The sequence below is a fragment of the Epargyreus clarus genome, unplaced genomic scaffold (genome assembly GCF_041222505.1).
Source record: "Epargyreus clarus isolate Ecla_fem2 unplaced genomic scaffold, WU_Ecla_fem_2.2 ptg000011l, whole genome shotgun sequence".
Classification (NCBI taxonomy): Eukaryota; Metazoa; Arthropoda; class Insecta; order Lepidoptera; family Hesperiidae; genus Epargyreus; species Epargyreus clarus.
The window spans coordinates 5,591,037-5,614,154 of record NW_027332219.1 but is presented as its reverse complement, the minus strand read 5'-3'; the positions used below and the strand labels follow the sequence as shown (position 1 = coordinate 5,614,154).

The 23,118-nt window shown below is 39.9% G+C and overlaps 1 protein-coding gene across 1 annotated transcript in view; it reads left to right on the top strand.

The window, feature by feature from the left end:
• Nucleotides 1-22,828, top strand: part of GEFmeso (Guanine nucleotide exchange factor in mesoderm) — a 181,517-nt gene extending 158,689 nt beyond the window's left edge. The window contains exons 4-11 of the mRNA XM_073077801.1: nucleotides 1,279-1,373; nucleotides 15,027-15,294; nucleotides 15,902-16,018; nucleotides 16,713-16,792; nucleotides 17,089-17,194; nucleotides 17,404-17,547; nucleotides 17,970-18,051; nucleotides 18,157-22,828. Of these exons, the coding sequence (XP_072933902.1) occupies nucleotides 1,279-1,373; nucleotides 15,027-15,294; nucleotides 15,902-16,018; nucleotides 16,713-16,792; nucleotides 17,089-17,194; nucleotides 17,404-17,547; nucleotides 17,970-18,051; nucleotides 18,157-22,757 (5,493 nt within the window). The 3' untranslated portion in view covers nucleotides 22,758-22,828. The remainder of the gene's footprint in view (nucleotides 1-1,278; nucleotides 1,374-15,026; nucleotides 15,295-15,901; nucleotides 16,019-16,712; nucleotides 16,793-17,088; nucleotides 17,195-17,403; nucleotides 17,548-17,969; nucleotides 18,052-18,156) is intronic.
• Nucleotides 22,829-23,118: the final 290 nt, after the last annotated feature.

Below are 23,118 nucleotides of genomic sequence, written 5' to 3'. Positions count from 1 at the left end.
AAAATATGTATTCTGGAGTTCTTTAGGCTGCCTCTTCCCTATGAACGGAAAATCTTACTTTAATAAAGATTGAAGTCCAAAAATAATTAACAAATTATAATCTACTCCGGTTAAAAATGTGAATTTCATTCCTTTTGACATCAACGACGTAGTTAAAATATGATAATTTTAAAACAGGACCTATTTACGCAAGTTGTTCTCTAGAATTTGCTCATAAAACCTTTGGGTCAAGCACTTTGCCAAGCAATAAACATCTGTCACCATTCTCACAATAACTGTCACCTGCTGACCGATTTTGACAGAAACACCGGCATTCTTCAATTGTTACCATATTGTCGTAAAGTTTCTAGTATTCTAGCTTTTAACGGTACTGTATTGACTTCAGTACTCTTAGTATAAGTTTTTACGTTTTGACAATAATGACTGTTTTGGTATTAGTTTACGTATTTGCCCATACATTTCCAATCAGCGCCCCTAGCGGATTGTATCAGAACTGATTGGAAATGTATGGGAAATACTTAAACAAAAACAGTCATTTTTGTCAAAATGTAAAAACTCATACGAAGGGTACTGTTTGTACTATTTTAGGTCTTTTAAAGGCTTTTAAAGGTCTTTGTAGATTGTCTAAGGTACCACCGTCACGCCTATTTCTATCCCATCATAATGGTTAATTTTGAAGGTGGTAGAACCCTTTGTGGTTCGACTCCGGCGGCACCACCGCCACACCTATTTCTACCTTATAACAGCAGCGTTAAGCGCTGATGTTTTCTGGTTTGATGGTGGGGTAAGGGAGACATAATTTTCCAAGGCGTTCCAGCGTAGTCCTCAGGGGTAGCGGCGCATCAATACCGACCTCAGGTAGGAATAACTAATCCTATCTGTGGTTGATCACAGATCCATGGGTAGCAGTAGCCACTTACCATCAGGTGGACTGCCTGCTCGTCTGCTACTCTTACATTATATAAAAATCTGCCTTTTAACGACTGCGGAGAATAATGTTTCTCGTGTGTATACACATACGTGTGTACATATACACCGTATATAGGTACATAAGCACGCCCTGCAACCCATATACGAATTTTTATAAATAAGGTGTAGTTGAATTCGTCTGTAAGAAGTGAATCGCAAATTGTGAGAAGAAATACTAAGGGTTTATTTTTAAGTTTAAAAAATATCGATAGCATGATTTAGTCTACTAAGGCGTCATTGCAGTATAGAATGATGATTTTGAAATGAAAACTGCAGATTTGAATATAAAATGTGTATTTCTATCCCCAGGGTTATCTCCACGTGTGGAGGCGAGAGGGAACTTTCTCCGAAGACGAGCTTTCCGAGCTTTTCAACAACATTGAGGACATTTACGCTTTTAATAGGTAAGCTTTTTTCATCTCTTAGATATAATCCGCGTAAAACTGTTAGTCCGCTCTGAATATACGAGTAGAAATGAATCGCGTCGTCATAGCAAATTGTATGACTACACCTGCTTGCAAGAACTTCAGAGCGGACTAGCAGTTTGGCGAGGACTATATACGTAAAAATGCATTTTGGTAGAATTCTTGCTGAGATGAGAATGACAGTTTAGTATTGCCTACAGCCAGTAATAATTCCTTATTAAAACGAGCATCATTTTATAATCGAGCGCGGGATCGATTCCCAGGCACACACTTTTGATTTTTCGAAATTAAGTATATGCGTTCTAAAAAATATTTTAAACGATGGAGGAAAACATAAATGATCTAAGAATTCTTTAAAAAAAAAAAAGTGAAGTCTACCAGTACACACTTGGCCAATGCGGTGAACTGTGGCCTTTTTTTGTTTACGAGGAGGAAAACTTCAAAGGTAGGGTACCCCGTGGGACCGATGCAAGGTTATGTGGGATGCTTACCGCACTAAAACCCCCCCGGTGGCCGTCCTCGGCGCTGCGTTGAGGGCTCCGGGATCTCCGAGGGAACGCAACCGGAGTCCTCTTAGCGCGTTGCCACGTCGGGCTCCGCCCAGGTGAGCTTGACGCTTGCCACATTTGTGTCCAGTATATCCGATTTGTGTCCAGCAGTGTAATGGATCGACAAGGACTTTGCAATATATTCTGCCAGTTACAAAGAGTAAACATATTTATATATTTGTATCGATATACGTATATATTGCAATTATTACAATCTGTGTGGGGTTTTGTAAAAGCTAATAAAACCCATACTATCCGCTTGCTTGACAAATTGTGAATAGCGCTGAATAGTGGCGACGTCATGACGTACGGGACCCTCAATAGCTCGGATTATACAGGGACGGACTCTATGTATCTATAATATAATATTTAATTTTATTTTTAAGTTAAATTTATATTGCTCAAAGTCAATGGACAAAATTGTTCTAATCTTAATACATAATATGTAAAAATACCTAAAATATTGAGAACAGCAAAAAATAGACGTTTTTAAAGTTACTTATTTGTTAATTGAGCTCAACGGATTAATAAGGCAGATTTAAATAAAAATAGATAACAGGAATTGAAAATATTCTTCAAATATTGAATCAAAATTAAAACGAATGAGAGACCAAGTAAAGAGAATAGGCACCTTCAAAGAAACATTTTTATCTCTAATATATTAAACCATATTGAACCATTTGCCTGATATTATATGCACAAATTTCAATAAAACGTTCACCACAAGTTCAAAATAACAATTTTAGCTTACGAATAGATATATTCTCGCTACCAAAAATAAAATCAAAAGTCCAAATCCATCCCCTGAATACGACGAGGGTGTTAAAATAACAACTTGGGGTCCGTAGTTGGGGTGCAAAAAAAGTAAAATACACTACACGCTATATTACCTTCGTATGCGAATACTTACGCCCAATCTTGTTTATAACATAAAAGTTATTGTTAGTAAGTTTTGATATTTATTGCAAAGTATTTATTGCGTACTCGCCTATGCTTAGTTGTGGCTTATTTGATATTTTCCGTGGGAATTTCAGGATAAAGGTGTTAATAAAACACTCTTATAATATAGAATGAGCAGTAAGCCTAGTGGTTAAACACGGCCTTTCAATCGAGAGGTCCGAAGTTTAAATCCCAGGAACATATCTCTAATTGTTAAGAATTGTGTGCGTATTATAAATTAATGGTGAAGTAAGACACCGTGAAGAAACCTGTATACAACTAGCTTTATCCGCGGCTTCGCTCACGGCCAGTAGTCGATGACAATAGTTATTTTCATGTATTCTTCGAGAACGGTACTTTTTTACTATAAAAAGTACTCTATGTTCTTTTCTGGACCCCTGACAACGTGTGTACAAAATTTAATGACAATCGGTTTGGTAGTTAAGGCGTGAAAGCCTAGCAAACAAACAAACAAACGAATTTACTCAATTTCGCATTTGTATTATTTGTTTATAATAATGATTATTAAATTATGATGTGCAGACACGCGAAGTTTAGTCTTATTATATGTATAGATTTCTATAGGTGTTACAAGTAACCTTTGTAACAAAAGCACATATTCTAGTACGCTAGTGTGATGAAACCCGATCGTAGCGTGCTAAGGCTAAGAGGGCAATTAGACGAATTACACCTCTGACCTGGATACCGACTGATTGGCCGAGAGGCGATGGAGTGAATTTGTGATTTTGACGGTTCCAACCGTAATAAGATGAAGTAATTAGCTTATTTTTCACCTTTTAAAAGAAATAAAGGTGGTAGAACACGAATGGTTCGACTGGGGTTTCACTGGCGATTTTTTTAATATAATATAGGAGTAGCAGACGAGCATGCAGTCTACCTGATGGTATGTAGATACTGCCGCCCAAGGACACGTGTAATCAACCTTCGATAGATTAGGCTACCTGACGTCTAAGTTGGAAAGCCTCGGAAAAGTATGTCTCCCTTATCACACCCTTCAAACCAGAACACAGTAGCTAGCACTTTGGCTGATATTGAAGGTTCAAGGCGGTTGTGCATCCGAACTCGAACCTTCAATATTATAAAGAAATATAACTTTCTAAATTCTATAATATTCTTATACGTTGTCTAAGAATAAATCATGTTTTCCTTCAAAATTTAAGTTGTATTCTGCGCTCATAAACTCCATATAAAATTTATTTTATAAATATGACTACGTTGGTGGTCGTAATAATTTGCATACAAACCCACGAAGAATATGCCTCTTACATCGAGCTAGGATACTAGGTAACAATTATGAAATTTTTAATTGATAGTCACATAGATGATGAATAAAATAGACTCCAGTTTAATTTATATGAGTTATGAGCAGACTTGATTTTCTGATTGTGAAATCTTTGTGGTCCGACTCTGAAAGTAACACCGCTAAACCTATTTCTGCTTTATAACTGCACTGTGTTTTTTGTTTTAAGGGATATAGTAAGGAGACTTGAAGGTGGTAGAACCCTTTGTGGTTTGACTCCGGCGGTACTACCGCCACACCTATTTCTACCTAATAACAGCAGTGTTAAGCGCTGCTGTGTTCCGGTTTGAAGGGTGTGGTAAGGGAGACAGACTTTTCCGAGGCGTTCCAGCTTAGTCCTCAGGGGTAGCGGCGCATCTGTGGCCGACCTCAGGTAGGAATATGTAATCCTACCTGGGGTTGATTACAGAGGTCCATGAGCAGCAGTTGCCACTTAGCATCAGATAGACAGCATTCATATATACATACTGCTCCTCAATTGGAAAGAGAACTCCAGAACAGAGTTACATACGCCTAACTTTAACTGAAACATTTGAAAAACTACGTACATAATTAGGAGTCCATTCTATTTGTTAGTCAATGGCAGTTTGATGCAAAAAGTTAGCAATCCCGTAGGTCTATAATTAAAAAATCGTTGAATCGCTAATTGATAATCTTAAGATTACGCATAAATGTCAAATTTAATTACAGTGTAATTTAATTTTTATGAGTTTGTATATTACAGGCATAAATGTATATTTTTATAGCGAAAGTCTAAGTCTATTATTATTCCGGTATTGTGCAAAATTAAGAAAAATAAATACAACCAAATATTACTTTTCCATGCATAGTGTCTGGAAGAGATCGCTGCTTAGCGATAAGGCCGCCTATTGCATACGATTAACTATACATATAACTATATCATAGACCTGTATATATGGTTAAACCTCGAAATAAAGGAGGTGGATTCAACTCACTTTGATGAAATGTCATTTAGTCCGAAAGTAACATTTGTTGACATCGGACGTCAATTAAAATCAATAAATATGCCGAATTGCGCGGTAATAAATTGTACAAATTCCACAAGAAAATATTGCAGCGATATTTGACGGAGAATTCTATATCCATCATCTCTAAAACCTTCTTGACAAGTGTCAGTCGATCGGAAAAAAAGTGGCACGCTTGGTTTTCATACAAATAAAGGTACATGTGTCATTTATTTAGATATAGGTCTGTGAACTATATCATTGTTATGTTCTCTTGAAGTGTGCAATAAAGAATATCTATCTACAATTTTTCAAAATTTCTTATTTTGTTTTTATTTTGTTACATTTTTAGTAGTCAACGAGTACGCAGTCCACCTGATATGTACATCTGTAACGCCTATTTCTGCCTCATAACAGCAGTGTTAAGCGCTGCTGTGTTCTGGTTTGAAGGTGGTAAAAATGGCCAAGGAAACATACTTTTCCGAGGCGTTCCTAACTAGTCCTCAGGAGTAGCGGCGCATGTGGCCGACCTCAGGTCATATCTGATCCTATCTGGAGTTGATTACAGATGCGCGGCAGTAGCCAATTATCATCAGGTTGCTGCCTAGTTAGTTACTTCTATATTAGTCTAAGTTACATGTAATATAATAATGTAAATGCTTGCGTAGACCGCGAGTGTCGTCGCAGATCGGGTTACGCTCCGTTTAATTTGATACCGACCAATGTTTTCAACAACATACTTGCATATGCGAGATGCTAAAATGTGTGCGTTAACGTATTGGGCCTCGGTTATATCAAACATTGAAAATACAATCATATTTTTAATGTTCCATACCCAAAGGGTAAAAACGGAACCCTTTTACACTATGCCTTTGTTGTCTGTCCGTCTGTCACATGGCTCCATCTCCCGAACCGTAATAGATAGACACTTGAAATTTTTACAGAGTATGTAAAATGTATGTAAAATGTAAAATAAAAACATACATTTTACATACTTTGTAAAATGTATGTAAACATACTTTGTAAAATATTTGTTTATACATACTCTGTAAAAAAATATCTGTAAAAAAAGAGTATGTTTATACATACTCTGTAAAAATTTCGATGGCCGCTGTAATAACAAATACTAAAAATAGGAAATCTTGAAATTAGATTAGAGTCGTCATACAAAAAACAGCTATTTTTCACTTTATTTATTGAACCGAAATTTAATTGTAATTTTTTTTAATGGTATAAAACATTAATTGTCGTCACTAATAAATAATACTTGTAACGCCGCCTTATATAGCATCGGTTCGCTCGCGCCTTTACCTACGTCTCCGGCGCCGCGAGTTTCGTTCGCTCGTTCCCCCGTTCGCCGCGCCAGTCCGCTTTACGCCGTCTTTATGAATACACGCTTTTGTGCAAGTACCAACCGACTATCATTCCGTGTCTCCCGCCCTCAGTTGAATCATTTACAGTGGCGTCCCAACTCGTGGCATCTAAAGGATTTTTAGAACTCACATTCGTAAATTAATTAGTGTTAACGATCGTGTTCAACTGTGTTGACACGCCTGTGACTATAGTTTATCGTGTTCGTGTACTTGTGTTAAGTGTTAAGTTTTAAACATGCCTCGACCACGTCGTAAGAGACAATCCTTGGACAGTGCAGAGGGCACTGACAAGAACTTGGACTCGTCATACGAGGATCGGCTGGAGCCGTTGTTGTCAGCGTTCGCCAGAGCTCAAGCTCAGTCGAATCGTGAGCTTATTGAATCTATTCTGAACTCGCACACGCTCACCCAGAGCTCTACCAGCCCTACGTCTCCAGGCATGTCATCAATGGTTCAGACTGGAAACTTCGCGAATTGTACCGCTCGTTTCAATGGATCAAAGCAGGACTCAGAAGTCGTAGAAGCATTCGTCGACGCTATATGTGTGTACAAGGAGTGCACTAACATCAGTGACGACCATGCACTACGTGGCCTTCCGATGCTCCTAGAGGGAGAGGCCGCTGTTTGGTTCAGGGGAGTTAAATCGTCGATCGCATCGTGGGACGACGCACTCAAGCGCCTACGTTCAATGTATGGAGCTCCTAGGCCTCCGCATAAGATTTTTAGGGACGTCTTCGCGTCAGACCAGCGCTCCGAACGTGCAGAGGTCTTCGTGACTCGCCTCCGTGCTCTGATGGCGAAACTACCCTATACCATCGAAGAAAGAATACAGTTAGATATGATTTACGGTTTACTCAACAACATAATTCGTGAACGTGTCAGTAGAGAATCCGTTCACAGCATCGAAGATTTGATAAGTAAAGCCAGACACATAGAGGACACCATCAATGAAGCGCCAGCGTATCCAAGTACTGTCGGTACTTTGCGCGGTTTTCATGTGTATCAAAAGAAAACGCTCCCTTCGTTCGCCGCGCGCGGCTTTGCGGCGCCCGCTTTGAATACAAGCGTGCCGCCGCCAGCCCTTTGTAGCGCGCCGCCGCCGACTTTGACCGCCGCCGCGCCGTCGCCCGCCCTTTGTGCGAGCGTGCCGCCGCCGCCGGCCGTCGCGTCGGTTAGAAGCGCGGGAAACGCATCAAACGCGCCGGTGCTGACCGCTACTTCTACGAGTGACGACACGACTAAAGTAGTAAGACTTTCGTCGAGTGCAGGTAAAGTTTTCTGTGTTTATTGTCGTAAATCGGGACATTCGCGCGATTTGTGTCCGAAAATTAAAAGTAAGAGTGAAGTGTCCGGTTCTCAAATTTCGTGTTACGGTTGCGGTCGAATAGGTGTTATCCGTCCTAACTGCGTAAAATGTAACTCTTTCGCGTCCATTAATGTTTTACAGAACTCTAACTCGGGTTGCAAATGTTCGAGTGATGTTTCTATTTGTAATCGTTTAAATCATGATTCTGTTTATGTTCGTAATGTTACAAAAGATAAAATGTGTAAAAGAAATTTGAAAAAGTGTAAGGTTCAAGGACACTTGTCTTCACGGCCCGAGTCGAAACTCAAACGCATGCCGACAGCGTCCAAGGCTAATGATTTTGAGTCTTCAATTTGTGATAACATACCTACTCGCGAACTTTTGCCTCTGGAAGACAAGTTACCTTTCAACGTTTATAGTAATAATGTATCTAAGAATGATGTTGTACCTACTTATGCATGTTTGCCTATGAGCGGAACGGTTTTGCGGACGGGGCGACCGACTGAATCGCGTGTTTCAGGTTCTAGTAAGGGCCGTCCCATTCTTTATATCGAGATTTGTGGTAATACCGGTACGGGTTTAGTTGACACGGCTGCCAAGCGTTGCATTGCTGGAGCCTCACTTTATGCACTATTCCAAAGGCTAAATTTACCTTTTCGCGATAGTGTCATGTCAGTGAAGCTCGCGGACGGAGTCGTTCAAACACTGGATGTCAAACTAGTACATGTAAAGGTGAGGCTCGATCGAACTGATGTAGTAATACCTACCACCTTCGTTATTTTTCCGCACGCCGTCAACAACGAAACTCTTCTAGGCGTCGATTTCTTGCGCAAAGCGCGCATTACTATTAACATGCATCGTAATACATGGTTCACGGCTGATCGACCTCATGTTACTCACCGCTTGCACTGCGAGTCTTTCCGCAGTCTTATGGGGTGTGCTTCCGCGGATTTTCTGAGGGCAGACGAGGGTACGATGCTGGAACCAGATGAGCGTACAACACTTGCTGAAGTACTTCAGGAGTATGAAGACGTTTTTAAGGAAGGGGGAGGTCCAACACCGTTTGCTGAGCACCGAATAGAAACGGGTGATCATCCTCCCATTGCAGTTCCTCCTTATCGCCTCACTCCAGCTAAGAGGGCTATTATGGAAGCCGAGCTCGAGAAGATGTTACAGCAAGACATTATTGAAGAATGCGAGTCTGCATGGGCTGCGCCAGCATTACTCGTTCCAAAGAAAGACGGAACTTACCGTTTCTGCGTCGATTATCGAAAGCTTAATGCCGTCACCAAGAGTGATTCCTATCCATTGCCGATCATCGACGACCTACTGCAGTACACCGGTAAGAGTTGTTACATGAGCACGATAGACCTTCGCGCCGGGTACTGGCAGGTGTGTGTTCGAGAAGCCGACCAGGATAAAACCGCTTTCGTCACACCTTTTGGGGTTCACCGTTTCAAACGTATGCCCTTTGGCTTACGAAATGCGCCCGCGACGTTTCAACGCCTCGTTGACCGATTTCGTTCGGGTTCTTCTCTCAAAAACACCACAGTCTTAGGTTATATCGATGACCTTATTATAATTTCTGACAGTTTCGTGAAACACCTTGAGGATCTCCGTGCTGTATTTGACCGTCTTAGAGTCTTCAACCTCCGAGCCAACCGGGATAAATGTGTTTTTGCTCGGGAGAGTGTGAAATATCTTGGTCACATCATAATGCCTCAAGGAGTATCACCTGATCCTGATAAGATCAAGGCCATAGCTGATATGAAAGAACCTACATCCGTAAAGCATCTCAAGAGCTTCTTGCAGACCTGTTCTTGGTTCCGGAAATTCGTGCCAGATTTTTCGAAGGTCGCACAGCCTCTTACGATGCTCACTAAAAAGGCTCAGTCTTGGATCTGGGGTGACGCACAAGTCAATGCGTTTACAGAACTGAAAAGGTTACTCACCTCAACGCCAATACTCGCCCAACCGGATTATAGTTTGCCGTTTGTTATCCGCACTGATGCCAGCAATTACGCCTTAGGCGCCGCTTTGCTCCAGGGGGAGTCATCACGTGAAGAAAAACCCATTGAGTACGCGAGCCGACTTCTCACGCCAGCAGAACGTAATTATTCAACGACCGAGCGGGAGGCTCTTGCCGTCGTATGGGCTTGTGAGAAGTTCCGAGGATATATTGATGGACATCCAGTTCGTGTTGCCAGCGACCATCAACCGCTCAAGTGGTTACTTACCCTGAAGTCACCAACCGGTAGATTGGTACGATGGGCCATGAAGCTCCAGTCTTTCGATCTTCAAGTCGATTACACACCGGGAAAGGCCAACGTCATCGCGGATACGCTGAGTCGACCGCCCTGCGAAGAGGATACTCGCGAGACCTGTGGAGTATGTACAGTTATCGTAGAGGTACCTCGATGGGATGCGACGAACGTCCGTCAATCTCAGCTCGATGACCCCGAAGTTTCGAAGATCCTTAAAGACCTGGAAGGAAAAGATGAAGTAGCTCTTAAAACGTGGACCGAAAGAGGATACCACCTTGTTAGAGGAGTGTTGTACAGGTACATCGAGGCTGACACCGAAGAACCGCAGCTCGTCGTTCCTGAAAGCCTTAGGAAACAGGTTATGTTGGAATGTCATGATTCTCCAACTTCCGGTCATGGCGGTATAGAGAGAACTCTTCACCGCATTGCCGAACGTTTTTATTTTCCCGGGATGCGTCGTTATGTAATAGAATATCTCAAGACTTGTGTAGAATGTCAACGCTACAAGCCGAGCAATGTGAAACCAGCTGGGTTGCTCCAAACACCAGTTCCGGCTCAGCGTTTTGAAGTTGTCGCCGTCGATCTCTTTGGGCCTTTACCCAAAGGACCTCTAGGTGAGAGGTGGATCCTGATAGTCGAGGACACCACAAGCAAGTGGGTGGAACTCTTTGCCCTCACCGAGGCCACGGCCATGATCTGTGCGAAAACATTAGTCAATGAAGTCTTCATGAGGTTTGGACTTCCGAGGCGTATGATTTCTGACAACGGTGTGCAATTTGTAGCCGATGTCATGCAGCACGCTATGTTTGTTCTGGGAGTCAAACAAAATCTGATACCTCTGTACCATCCAGAAGCTAATCCCGTGGAACGGAAGAACAGGGATTTGAAAGTCCAACTCGCCATATTAGTTGAGAAGGAGCACCGACAGTGGGCCGAAGCTTTGCCGTTTATCCGGTTCGCTTTGAATACTTCGTTGACCCAAGCAACAAAGCAGACTCCTGCCTTTCTTACTTTTGCCAGGGAATTGCGTTCGCCCATCTCTGTTCAAAGTGACCTTCGAGCGATAGTTGAGACCGAGAATTATGTCCCTCAGATCACGCCTTATTTGCTCAAGCTAGCCGGTATTCTCTCAGATGCTAAGGAAAGCATCGAGAATGAGCAAGATAAGAGGAAACGCGTTAAGGACAAGACTCGTCAAAACGCCGAGGGTTATGTTCCAGGTGACTTAGTCTTGTTACGCGGTCATATATTAAGTAGTACTAGCAAGGGGTTCAGTTCAAAACTCGCCCCACGGCAAGATGGTCCGTATGTTATAACTAAGAAGGTTAGTCCAACTACATACATCTTGTCTCGTTGTGGTAGACCTGACGAAATTTTGGGGAAGTACCACACCAGGGATCTGCGTCGATATCACGCTCGTCAGGACGATCAGCCGGAGCCTGTATGTCCTAAAAGACCGCGCGGTCGTCCTCGGAAAAACCCTGTCGCGTAAGTTTTACTGGTGTTTGACCTGTCGTGAGGTCACCTGACTAGGTCAAAAGGGGGAGACTGTAACGCCGCCTTATATAGCATCGGTTCGCTCGCGCCTTTACCTACGTCTCCGGCGCCGCGAGTTTCGTTCGCTCGTTCCCCCGTTCGCCGCGCCAGTCCGCTTTACGCCGTCTTTATGAATACACGCTTTTGTGCAAGTACCAACCGACTATCATTCCGTGTCTCCCGCCCTCAGTTGAATCATTTACATACTTTGTTTACATTTACATTTGTTAACCGACTTCAAAAAGGAGGAGGTTATCAATTCGGCCGGTATCTTTTTTTTTTTTTTTTTTTTTTTTTTTATGTATGTACAGCAATTACTCCGCCGTTAGTGGACCGATTTTAATAATTCTTTTTTTATTGTGTAGAGACGAGCTGCGAGTTGGTCCCATTTAAATATGGTTAGGATCCATCGATTGGTTCTGGAGAAAAAGAGGGGAACTCCTCCACCCATGTAAATATAACAGCCATAACTTCGCCGTTTATGAACCTATTTTAATGCCTTTAATTTCGTGTGTGGACAATTGCTACAAGTTGGTCCCATTTAAATATGATGAGGATCAGAGTGGGTTCTGGAGGCAAAATATGTAACTCCTCAACTGATGGGTATAATTGAGTTTTGTTTGAAGATATTTGGTGTAGGTTCTAATGAAATTGAAAAACCAGTTTATCTTTGACTATTTAAGGGTCTGATAATGTGGCTCGGAGTCAAAATATGTAACTCCTCAACCGATGGGAATAATGGAGTTGTGTTTGAAGATATTTGATGTACGTTCTAATGAAATTACAAAGCCAGTTCATCATTGACTATTTAAGGGTCTGCTAATGTGGCTCGGAGACAAAATATGTAACTCCTCAACCGATGGGAATAATTGAGTTGTGTTTGAAGATATTTGGTGTAGGTTCTAATGAAATTGAAAAACCAGTTTATCTTTGACTATTTAAGGGTCTGATAATGTGGCTCGGAGTCAAAATATGTAACTCCTCAACCGATGGGAATAATTGACTTGTGTTTGAAGATATTTGGTGTAGGTTCTAATGAAATTGCGAGGCCAGTTTATCATTGACTATTTGAGGATCTGATAATGTGGCTCGGAGACAAAATATGTAACTCCTCAACCAATGGGAATAATTGAGTTGTGTTTGAAGATATTTGCTGTAGGTTCTAATGAAATTGCAAAGCCAGTTCATCATTGACTATTTAGTTAGGTTAGGTTGGAACATATAAGACAATATAAAACTAAGCGAGCAGGGCGCGGCAGCGCCCTGCGAGCGGGCGGTTCCAATCAATGTAAATTCAGACCTTACCTTAATTCGTGATCTCGTTTATACAATTTTATATTGTATTAATATAAATGTTATTATGTCATCACTAAAAAGGGTGAAAAAAAATTTTTAACAAAAAATACAACCGACTTCTATGTCACTACAAAGTAAAAAATAATTCAAATAAATGTTGGTTTAGTACATATTTCTGAAGTCGGCGCTCAATATATTTCGTTGGATAACGATGTCAACAGCGTATCTAATATGAGCGTATCAATATATTTCGTTGGATAACGATGTCAACAGCGTATCTAATATGAGCGCCGACTTCAGAAATATGTACTAAACCAACATTTATTTGAATTATTTTTTACTTTGTAGTGACATAGAAGTCGGTTGTATTTTTTGTTAAAAATTTTTTTACATCAAAAATAATTCGATAAAAAATAATATTTTTTTTACTTTTATCCCAAAAATATGGTAAGTTTTGACCTACAAACTCGATGCAAAATTGTAAATACCAAATTGTAAAATCAAGTAAAAACTCAACGTAATATTTTAAAAGCCAAATCGTAAAATCTGTAAGGAATACCGCAAGGGTCATTACCTACCTTTAAACTTAATGAAACGACTGTTACAGGTACCCATAAAATACAGTTTTAATTTGAAAACGGCAGACTTTGTTGCAAACACAGACACATTGATGTGGGAAAAGACACGTTCCTTTGGTACTGTCATGTACACAGGCCTGATTAACCCTTAGGCTAATTAGGCTGCAGCCAGGGTTGTTGCTGATGCAGGTTTTTACTAGATCAGCTGATGCTGATGCTGATTTTTTCAGATTAATATCAGCTGATGCTGATGCTGATATTTAAAAATAATAAATATATTTTATACTGAGGTATTTGTACGTCCCTTACGAGAATAGTCTTTTTTAACCAACTTCACAAAATGAGGAGGTTTCTCAATTCTACCATATGTCTTTTTTATGTTTGTTCGCGGATAACTTTGTCGTTTATGAACCGAACTGGATGATTTTTATTTTGTTGGAAAAAAAGATATTTCCAAAGTAGTTCCATTATAAGAAAATAAGGGTCTGATCACCAGAGAAATAGAGGGGAACTTTCAAAAATCGTGCCGAAGACACAATCTTGGGCGCGCACCAAAATTGTGTCTTCGGCACTATTAATTTCATGCTAGTAAACAAAGTCAAAACTAATATATTACTTTTGAGGTCTATCGTAAAGGTGGGGGCGTGTCTTCATAATTAGCCTAGGCCGGTCAGAACTCTTGATCCGGCGCTGCGTCTACATCTATGTATATGATTTTGAAAGGTGGTAGAGTCAATATGGTTCGACCGTAGAGGTTAGCCACCACTTTTTTCTAACGTTAAGCAGTTCTACCTTACGGTGACTTACGTATGAAACGACTATATAAGTTTTTTTTTATATTTGAGCCTAACGATAAAGCAGACGTGTTATTTATTTATATATATATATTTATTGCACCTCTATAAAAATAAAGAGATACAATAGGGCAAACTTAATGCCTGATGACATGCGACTTGATGGAAAGTAGTCAACGCCGCCTATGAACATTTGCAACACCAGAGGAGTCGCCAATGCATCGCCGGCTTTGAAGGAGAGCTCTTTTAGCACCATTTTGAAGAGCCCCATGTCATAGCGCTCTGGGAATACCTCAGGAGGAAGTTCCGAAAAGTCAACTAACACATACACACCTTTACACACATTGTCTCCCTTACACACCCTTTAAACTTAGGAAAATAGCAGTTCTTTTTATCCCATAATTGTCCCAATGTCCCAGAATGGTATTTAGGTCATATGGTAATTACGTCATAGTCTACCGTGCTGGCTAAGTATGATTTGGTAGACTTTACATACCCTTGAGAATATTTTTAAAGAACTCTCAAGTGCGTAGGTTTCCTCACATTTTCCTTCCCCGTTTGAGCAAGTTATATTAATATATTATCCATATCTTACTTTGAAAAATCTGAAGTGCGTGCCTGAGATTCGAACCTTCTGAAAGAGAGAACCAGTTGCAAACCAACAGGCTATCACCACTTAAGAAGAAACTGATTTCCAAATTTACATTTTCAGATCCCTCTGCGGAGAGCTGAATACATGCCGCCTCGACGCCACCTGTATTGCCCGTTGCTTCGTCAACAACACATCAGGGTTCGCTGTATACACCTCCTACTGCACCGGCTACCCTCGAACCATGGAGAGGCTAGCAGCCCTCGCGTCAAAACCCCACAGTGCCAGGGAGTTCAGGGAACGGCAGATAGCGCTGAGGCATCCGCTGCCACTTGCCTCGTACTTACTGAAGCCGGTGCAACGGATCTTGAAGTATCATTTGCTACTGCAGGTAAAGTATCATTTACTATTTTAACTTCGACACAAACTATGGTTAAGATATTAGACCTTTCGATGTTTCTATAAGCATCTTTCCAAGCGATTGATCGAGTGTATCAACGACCAAAGGACTAGGCGCTTACTACGGAAAGATTACAAAGTATTAGCCTAGCTATTCAGCGAGGTAATGTCGCCAGTGTTTTGGGAACTGTTCTGAAGGAAAACAATTTGTTTGACGGATTTTCTTTCATTATATTTGTTTCTTTTATATGTTTCAGATTTTTTTTATATCCTTGCCAAGTGGCAGAGATTCCAGCCCGCCTTATAGTAAGTGGTCACTATGGCTCATGGACATCTCAAACCAAAATCCATGTAGGACAGGAATAGCCGTCACTGATCGCAGATGTGTTGCCACTCCTACGGACTAAGGTCAGACAAATCCACCGAAACGCAACTTACGTCACGCGGTGGTACCCTCGTTGCTCTGGTACCCGCGGGGGTTTGTACTTCCCTGGACAAATGTACAGTCATAAAAAAACTGTCAATGTCGTATTTAACCCACCAAGACACCCACCAATTTCAGCAACTTCCTCATCCAATAAAGCTGTATATTCTTCCAGAATGTGGTAAACCAGTGTGCCTCCCGCGACACGGAGTACGCGCTTCGGAAGATGACGGGCATCGCGCAACACATAGACGACATGAAGCGGCGCCACGAGCACGCCGTGCGAGTCCAGGTTGGTATAATAAAGTAGGTTATGAAGGTGGTAGAACCCTTTGTGGTTCGACTCCAGCGGCACCACCGCCTCACCTATTTCTACCTAATAACAGCGGTGCTAGGCGCTGCTGTGTTCCGGTTTGAAGGGTGTGGTAAGGGAGGGAGACAGACTTTGCCGAGGCGTTCCAGCTTAGTCCTCAGGGGTAGCGGCGCATCTGTGGCCGACCTCAGGTGGGAATATCTAATCCTATCTGGGGTTGATTACAGATGTCCATGGGCGGCAGTAGCCGCACCCTTCAAACCAGAACACAGCAGCGCTTAACACTGCTGTTATTAGGCAGAAATAGGTGTGGCGGTGGTGCCGCCGGAGTCGAACCACAAAGGGTTCTACCACCTTCCGAGTGCTGATTACTGTTAATTACAAGAAGTTGTCTCCGTTTGTGATAACCTAATAGGAAATTGTCCTGTCTTATTAACATTCAGTTTTAATAATTGTAATTCTAGAAGTAGAGTAGAGTAGTTTTCCTAGAATATAATGTTGAAATGAATAAATTTGAAATGTATGACGTCATATCACGTCAAGAACGTACGTACATTAAATTACCTTTCGTAGACGATAAGCAAAATAAGAAAATAAAAATTCAGATACTATTCAGAATCTGCATCACTAGTAACATAGGCAATGTTGTAACCTATGACTTTTAAATTTTCAGGAGATACAATCCTTGTTGTACGGGTGGAATGGTCCGGACCTAACGACATACGGAGAGTTGTGTGCCGAAGGGACATTCAGGTAATTTTATTTCTTTTAACGAGCGTTTTAAATGCTAAACACGTTAATCTATACGATTAGCTTAGGAAAGTCATTCTAATTCCTATATCATGTAGTTCACCTGATGGTTAGTGGCTACAGCTGGCCGTAGGAATCTGTAATCAATCCCAGATAAGATGAGAGTCCTGAGGTCAGCGTCGCAACCCCTGAGGACAAATTATGAACGTCTCGGCTGCTAAAACTGCGGTTATAAAGCAGGATTAGGTTACCACAAAGGATTTTACCACCGTTTCTAAATAGAAACTAATTGTTTCCAGAGTTTTCGGCGCGAAGGCAATGCGTCACGCCTTCCTCTTCGACAAAATGCTTCTCGTTACCAAGAACAGAGAAGACGGAATACTTGCTTACAAGTCTCATATCATGGTATGTATTTCTTTGAAATTCTAGGATTCGGATTCGGAGTTACATTCGTTTACCTATATATAACAAATAACAAACTATATATAAAGGCATACGGTGGTATTTCGTTATCAAACCACATAATATTTTGCTATAAGATACTATTTTAACATAGATATACATTGCTTCTTTCGTGACCAAGTCACCACTGTTACTCCCTTCTCATTACGCAGTGTAACAACATGATGCTAGTGGAATCAATCGCGGGTGCACCGTTATCGTTCCACGTGATCCCGTGGGACGCTCCTCGTGCTCAGCTGACGCTCCAGGCTCGCTCCCAGAGGCATAAACGGGAATGGACGCTGTTGCTTAAGAGGGTAGGTGTGACTTATTATTTTTAATATAGGAGTAACTAACGCAGAACGCAAGAACGCAATATATCTAATGTTATTTCACTGTCTGTGAACTAATCAACTAATTGAAGTCCTGAGATTTACTACAGGTTCGTTGCTAGTCCTGAGGACTAAGTTAGTTAAGTCTCGTACAAGTGACTAACTCTCTCTTGCTAAAATAAGAAATAGATTTCTCGAGTTAAACCACAAAGTATTTTGCCATATTCAAATTATGTTTGACTTCTGGTATATTGACCATGCTTTGAAAAGAAATAAAATAGAAGAATAAATTTTCAAACAAAATGGACGATATTTCGAAATAATATAACACTAATTCTAACTAAACTAAAAATAAACTAAAATATAAAATGAAACATAGTTATAATATTTACAATTTCTACTTGTAGGTAATATTGGAGAACTATAATGCCGTGATACCATCCCACGCTAGACAATTAGTGATGGAACTTGGACAAAACAAAACTGATGGTATGTAGTTTACATTATAACTCTTTAATGATATTGAACAAGTATTTATTTAATTGACGAAATTACGAATTGAATTAAATTTATGTGAAGTATTTAATGTTCCAGATGATATGTTGGCAGAGAAGTCACATAATCTCATCACGCAGGCGTCAATGAGAAAACAGCTGTCAGCTCCAGAATATCTTGAGAAACGAAAAATAGAGAGAGAACGAAGAAAGTCCTGTGAAGATGCGAGAGCAAGAATCAAAAAAGCTAATAGAAAATACACGGTAACGAATTCAAGAGGCGATAGCACTCAAGAGTGTGATTGTGCACAAGTTTCTGCTGAAAAAGGAACTGATTATACTTGTGATGCTTGCTACATAGATCTTTGTTCGGATTGTGAGACAGAACTATCCAGTAAGGATAAGACTGAAGAAAAATGTGGCTGCAAAAGCAATGAAAACGATGCAAGTGGAGAGAAATGCCTTGAATGTGACAGAGCCCTCCATTACATTGATTCTGGTAGCACAGAACATTTAGAAAGAAAGCCGTCTAGTTGCAAATGCTCAGATTTTCAATCCTCTCAAGAGAGCTTCGGTAAAGAATTTACAAGTCCATTGAACAAAACAAGAGGGTATCACTCCTCTGACAATATTGTTGGATACACAGAGTCTAAAAGCAAAGAAGATCTAGCTGTTGATAATAACTCATTGATTAGTGTTAGAAATATTCAGAAAACCTGTTTAAAATGTGCGAAAATCAAAGAAAATATCCCTGTGACTGATTCCATGAGTACGTTGCATCGACGAAAATCGAGATGCAATGAAAACGATAAACATAGACTGGATACGTTGAGATCGAAATCTAAAGATGATCCTCAAAGATCGAAATTGACCTCGAAAATTGGTACTTGGAGACGAAAATCTGAACCAGGCCTGCAACAAAATACTGGGGGAATAATTTTGAAAAAATCTCTAGACAGCGATTGTGAAAGAAATGATAGTAAGTCAACAGAGAAAATTGAATTTGAATGTCGAAATTGCGGCTCTAATAAAATTACAAAGAAACTCAAAAATATTGATGGCGCGATTATTTCAGATCCAGAATTAGAAAGTAGGAAGCGAGGAGCCAGTCCGAACCTAAAACCGAATATAGAAATAAAAATGTATAACACAAAAAATATACCAAAGAAAATTTCTAAGATAAAGAAAAACAGAGCTAAGTTGCGTCTAGGGGCTGACAGCACGACTAAATTCTACACAGATTTTTCTACTGATGTTTCAACTGAGAATATTCTACACATATCAGAGTCGAACGATAGCTTAAATATTGACAAACCGAGTGTTAATATGCAAAGCTTAACACTACCAGCGACGATAAGCAAAGATGATGATATTGATGAAGAAACATACAAAAAATTGATAGAAAAAACCGATTCATTCAAAAAGAATGAGCTAGAAAAAGTGAAGTACTTACACAAACAAAAGGTAATCAACGAAGGCTCAGAGGCTGAGGATAAAATGGGAAACATCGAAAAGGAAGAACCACAAGAAGTACACGAAAGTTGTGAAGAAACAGAACAGCCCTTAGAACAAATAATATCCCAACTATTAATGCAAAATAGAGAATTTCAAAAGTTAATTAAGAAGCAACAGCTTAGAAACACTGCGCAGAGAAGACATCAACGACTTCTTAAATCACATTCCCACCCCGAACCAGTTATAGCAGCCAAGAATGACTCAATCAAACTAAAACCTAAGTACATTCGACAGTTGTCTGAAAATTTTGATATCGATCCGAAGATTGAACCGGAGGTTGAAACAAGCGCACAAAATGTTGAAGATAATGATGAGGATCATATTTACGAGACTTTAAGAGTCGAAAATAGAGTTGATGATAATTTACATTCAATTAATAGTAAAAGTAAAGTAATACAACATAACACTCATGTTTCACGACCTAAACGGCTTCCATCTCCGCCTGTAACCGTTGGAGATGAAACAGAAAGTAATAAGATAGGCGGTCCTGATTCAGACTACGTATATCTATCGTTTGATCAACTAAAACGGCACGACAGCTTAGATGATGGTATATATGACGTCCCACTCAAATCGCCAGATATAGATAGAAATATGAAATCAGATTATTACGTGACAATGGAAAATCAAGGGCCGGCTATAAATCCAAATGACGAAAATCTGTATGACAATCTTCTTGACGTGTGTAGACGAAAGAAGGATGTACCGGATACATTATCAACTGACTATTTACCAATGGGTTCAGACCAACAGAGTCCAAACACACCTGAAATATGGTTGAGTCGACAAAAAGAGCATTTTAATGTGTCTAGGGATAGAAAATCTGGGTCCTTACCACGAAGCTTTCAAGTGGTTACTAGCGGGCAAGATGAGAATAATTTAAGTACATTTAAATGTAAACCAAACAGTAATAGCAAGACATATTTAAACAGAGACGGAAAAGTCATGAGTGTTGATCGTCCTTTCACGATTGCCTCTGATCAAAGCGAAATTAGTTATGATGACGTAGAAAACTATATGAGCGAAGGTGATATACTGAAATTTAATAAAAACTCGAAATCGAAAGATGCTGAGTATATGCAAAATATTAGTCAGTCGACTTTAGAGCTAGAAGAGGAAATTGATAGATGCTACAAGAATAATTTCGAAAAAGTAGATTTGGATCCAAATAAAAATGATAGTAGCTTGATCGCTTCACATCCTAATTTAGATAAATCAAACACATCTTCTTGTGAAGCGCTCACGTTAGAGAATAATGAGGACAAAACAAAGAATACAGATACAATACATCCTGAACATAAGATATACAAACCTACTGGGAATGCTTTATCACTTAAAAACGTGTTAGGTCGTTTCAAAAACCGTACTCCGACTAAAAATAGCGATGATTCTGAAATAAATGCTAATGACAGTAGTTTTGAAAGTCCTAAATCTGAACTGAAAAGTCCAACATCAGAAAAGAGATCTGCGTTAAACCCTAGAAATTATTCAAAGAATCTTTTACAAAGGTTTAGAAGTATTATAGGCGATGAACATCCCGATGATAATCAAAATAGAACAGAAAATCTTAAACCAAACGATGCTGTGTTTGCTAACAACATGAAAAATGAAATCAAAGTAGTGATTACTTCAACTGATGTCAGTCCAACTTCTACTTCAACTATAGTCTACTCTATCAACACAGACGCACTTAGCAAAAGTGTATGTGAGAATACAACAATGAGTGAGAGTCAAATTGAGAAGAACAACTTAGAAATCCTATCACATAGCTGTGACAATATACAAAAACCTGAGTTATTCAGACCACATTATGATAAAAGTACTAGCATGGTAACCACCATGTCAAGTTCCATTGGATCATCATCACCATCAAAGTCTAACAATAGTTCCTATCAAAGCTTAAACAAACTACCTATCTATATGCAAGGTAGCAAACACTTAGGCGCTAGAATAGCTCAATCAGATTATGTAGATCCAACCACCTTAGCCAATGAAAAGGACGCACTTAAGAATGTTAATGTACTTATAAACAAAAACGCTGTAAGACCTGATAGTCTATTTTCAAACTCATCATTCGTGACGTCATCTAGTGAAAGTACGTATCAAGAAGTACAAAATAAAGCAGGCAATGTAACTACTAATGTAGTTCAAAAGATTACGGAAACATCTTCAACTCAACCAAACTCAGACGAAAGTTACTATGAAAAGTCTTTTGAAAAAATCGAACAAGTGAAAGACGAAGATGTATTCAGAGACTCGGCTGTTTATTCTGATCAGGAAGAAGAGGAAATAAAAGCTGTGAGTGCCGTAGAAAAAGTAGTTAAGAAGACGATAGCGAGAGTAGATAGTGTGAAGCGAAATACTTCGTTCAAAGCGCAGAAAGTAACTATCACAAATATCGCCGAAAAAGCGACTACACACACCCGTACATCGGTAATGACAGTCAAAAATCATGAAAAGATTGATTCTACTCATAAACAGGTGTCTAGGAGCATAGAAAAAGTAAAACCTAAGATAGCTCCCCCAGTACCAACTAAGCCTAAAACAGCACACGTACCACCACCAAATATACAACCTAAACCAGTTGTATCAAGAAAAGATAGCTTAACGAAAACCGTAGAACAATCGTCATCAACAGAGTCAGTTAATACGAAGACGATTAAAAGAAATTTTAACGCGAATCCAACATTCGGAAGATCTGATTCCACGCCAATCGTAGCGAAAGAAAAGAGCAGAGAGGAAGTGGAAAAGATAGAAAAAGATAAAGAATCTACAGAGGATTCAGTTAAAGGCAACATCCAGTTAAAACGGCTAAGCTTCGAGCGAGCGAGTCTCGATTCGGCGACGAAAAAGATAAACAAATCGACTGAGAAACGATCATCTATCGAACAACCGAAGACATCGAAATCGGTTCTAGAACGACGAATGGAGATCGAACTAATGTCGAAGAGTCAAGAATCAAAAACGAGTCCGAATTTAAAGAAGCCAATCCACTCACCGAAGCCAAAATCAATAACAACCAAGGTAGCAACATATGAAAGAAGTTCTAGCGAGATTAAAGAAAGAAATGTTACTAGTGCCACAAATGTTCACATTCCGTTGAATAGAAGCAGTATTAGCGACCCACCACAAGATGACGACCCAAAAAGCAGTTGGGTGAGGCAAGTTGTTAATAAATTCCAATAAATTACTGCTTGGGGAAGCCAGTCATTAGTGACTCAAGTACAAGCCATTATAGGCCGCCTACGCAGTTTTAATACTAATAAAAAATATATAATTTACAATTTTACTGTAGTTGCCAACTTGGGTTTAATAGGCCGCCTGCACACTTTCAATACTATTAGTAAAAATATAAATACTTAACTCAGAATATAACTAGTAGTTGCAGAATTAGACCCATTTAATATCTACAAACATTGAACGTATCAGGCACTGGCCGTGGCAGATAAAAAAATTATACAATATTCTGACAGGCACCGCCCGTGTGTCAGCTACCGTGTCATAGTAGATATAAATAAATTAATACACATCGTATAGGAGAACACAA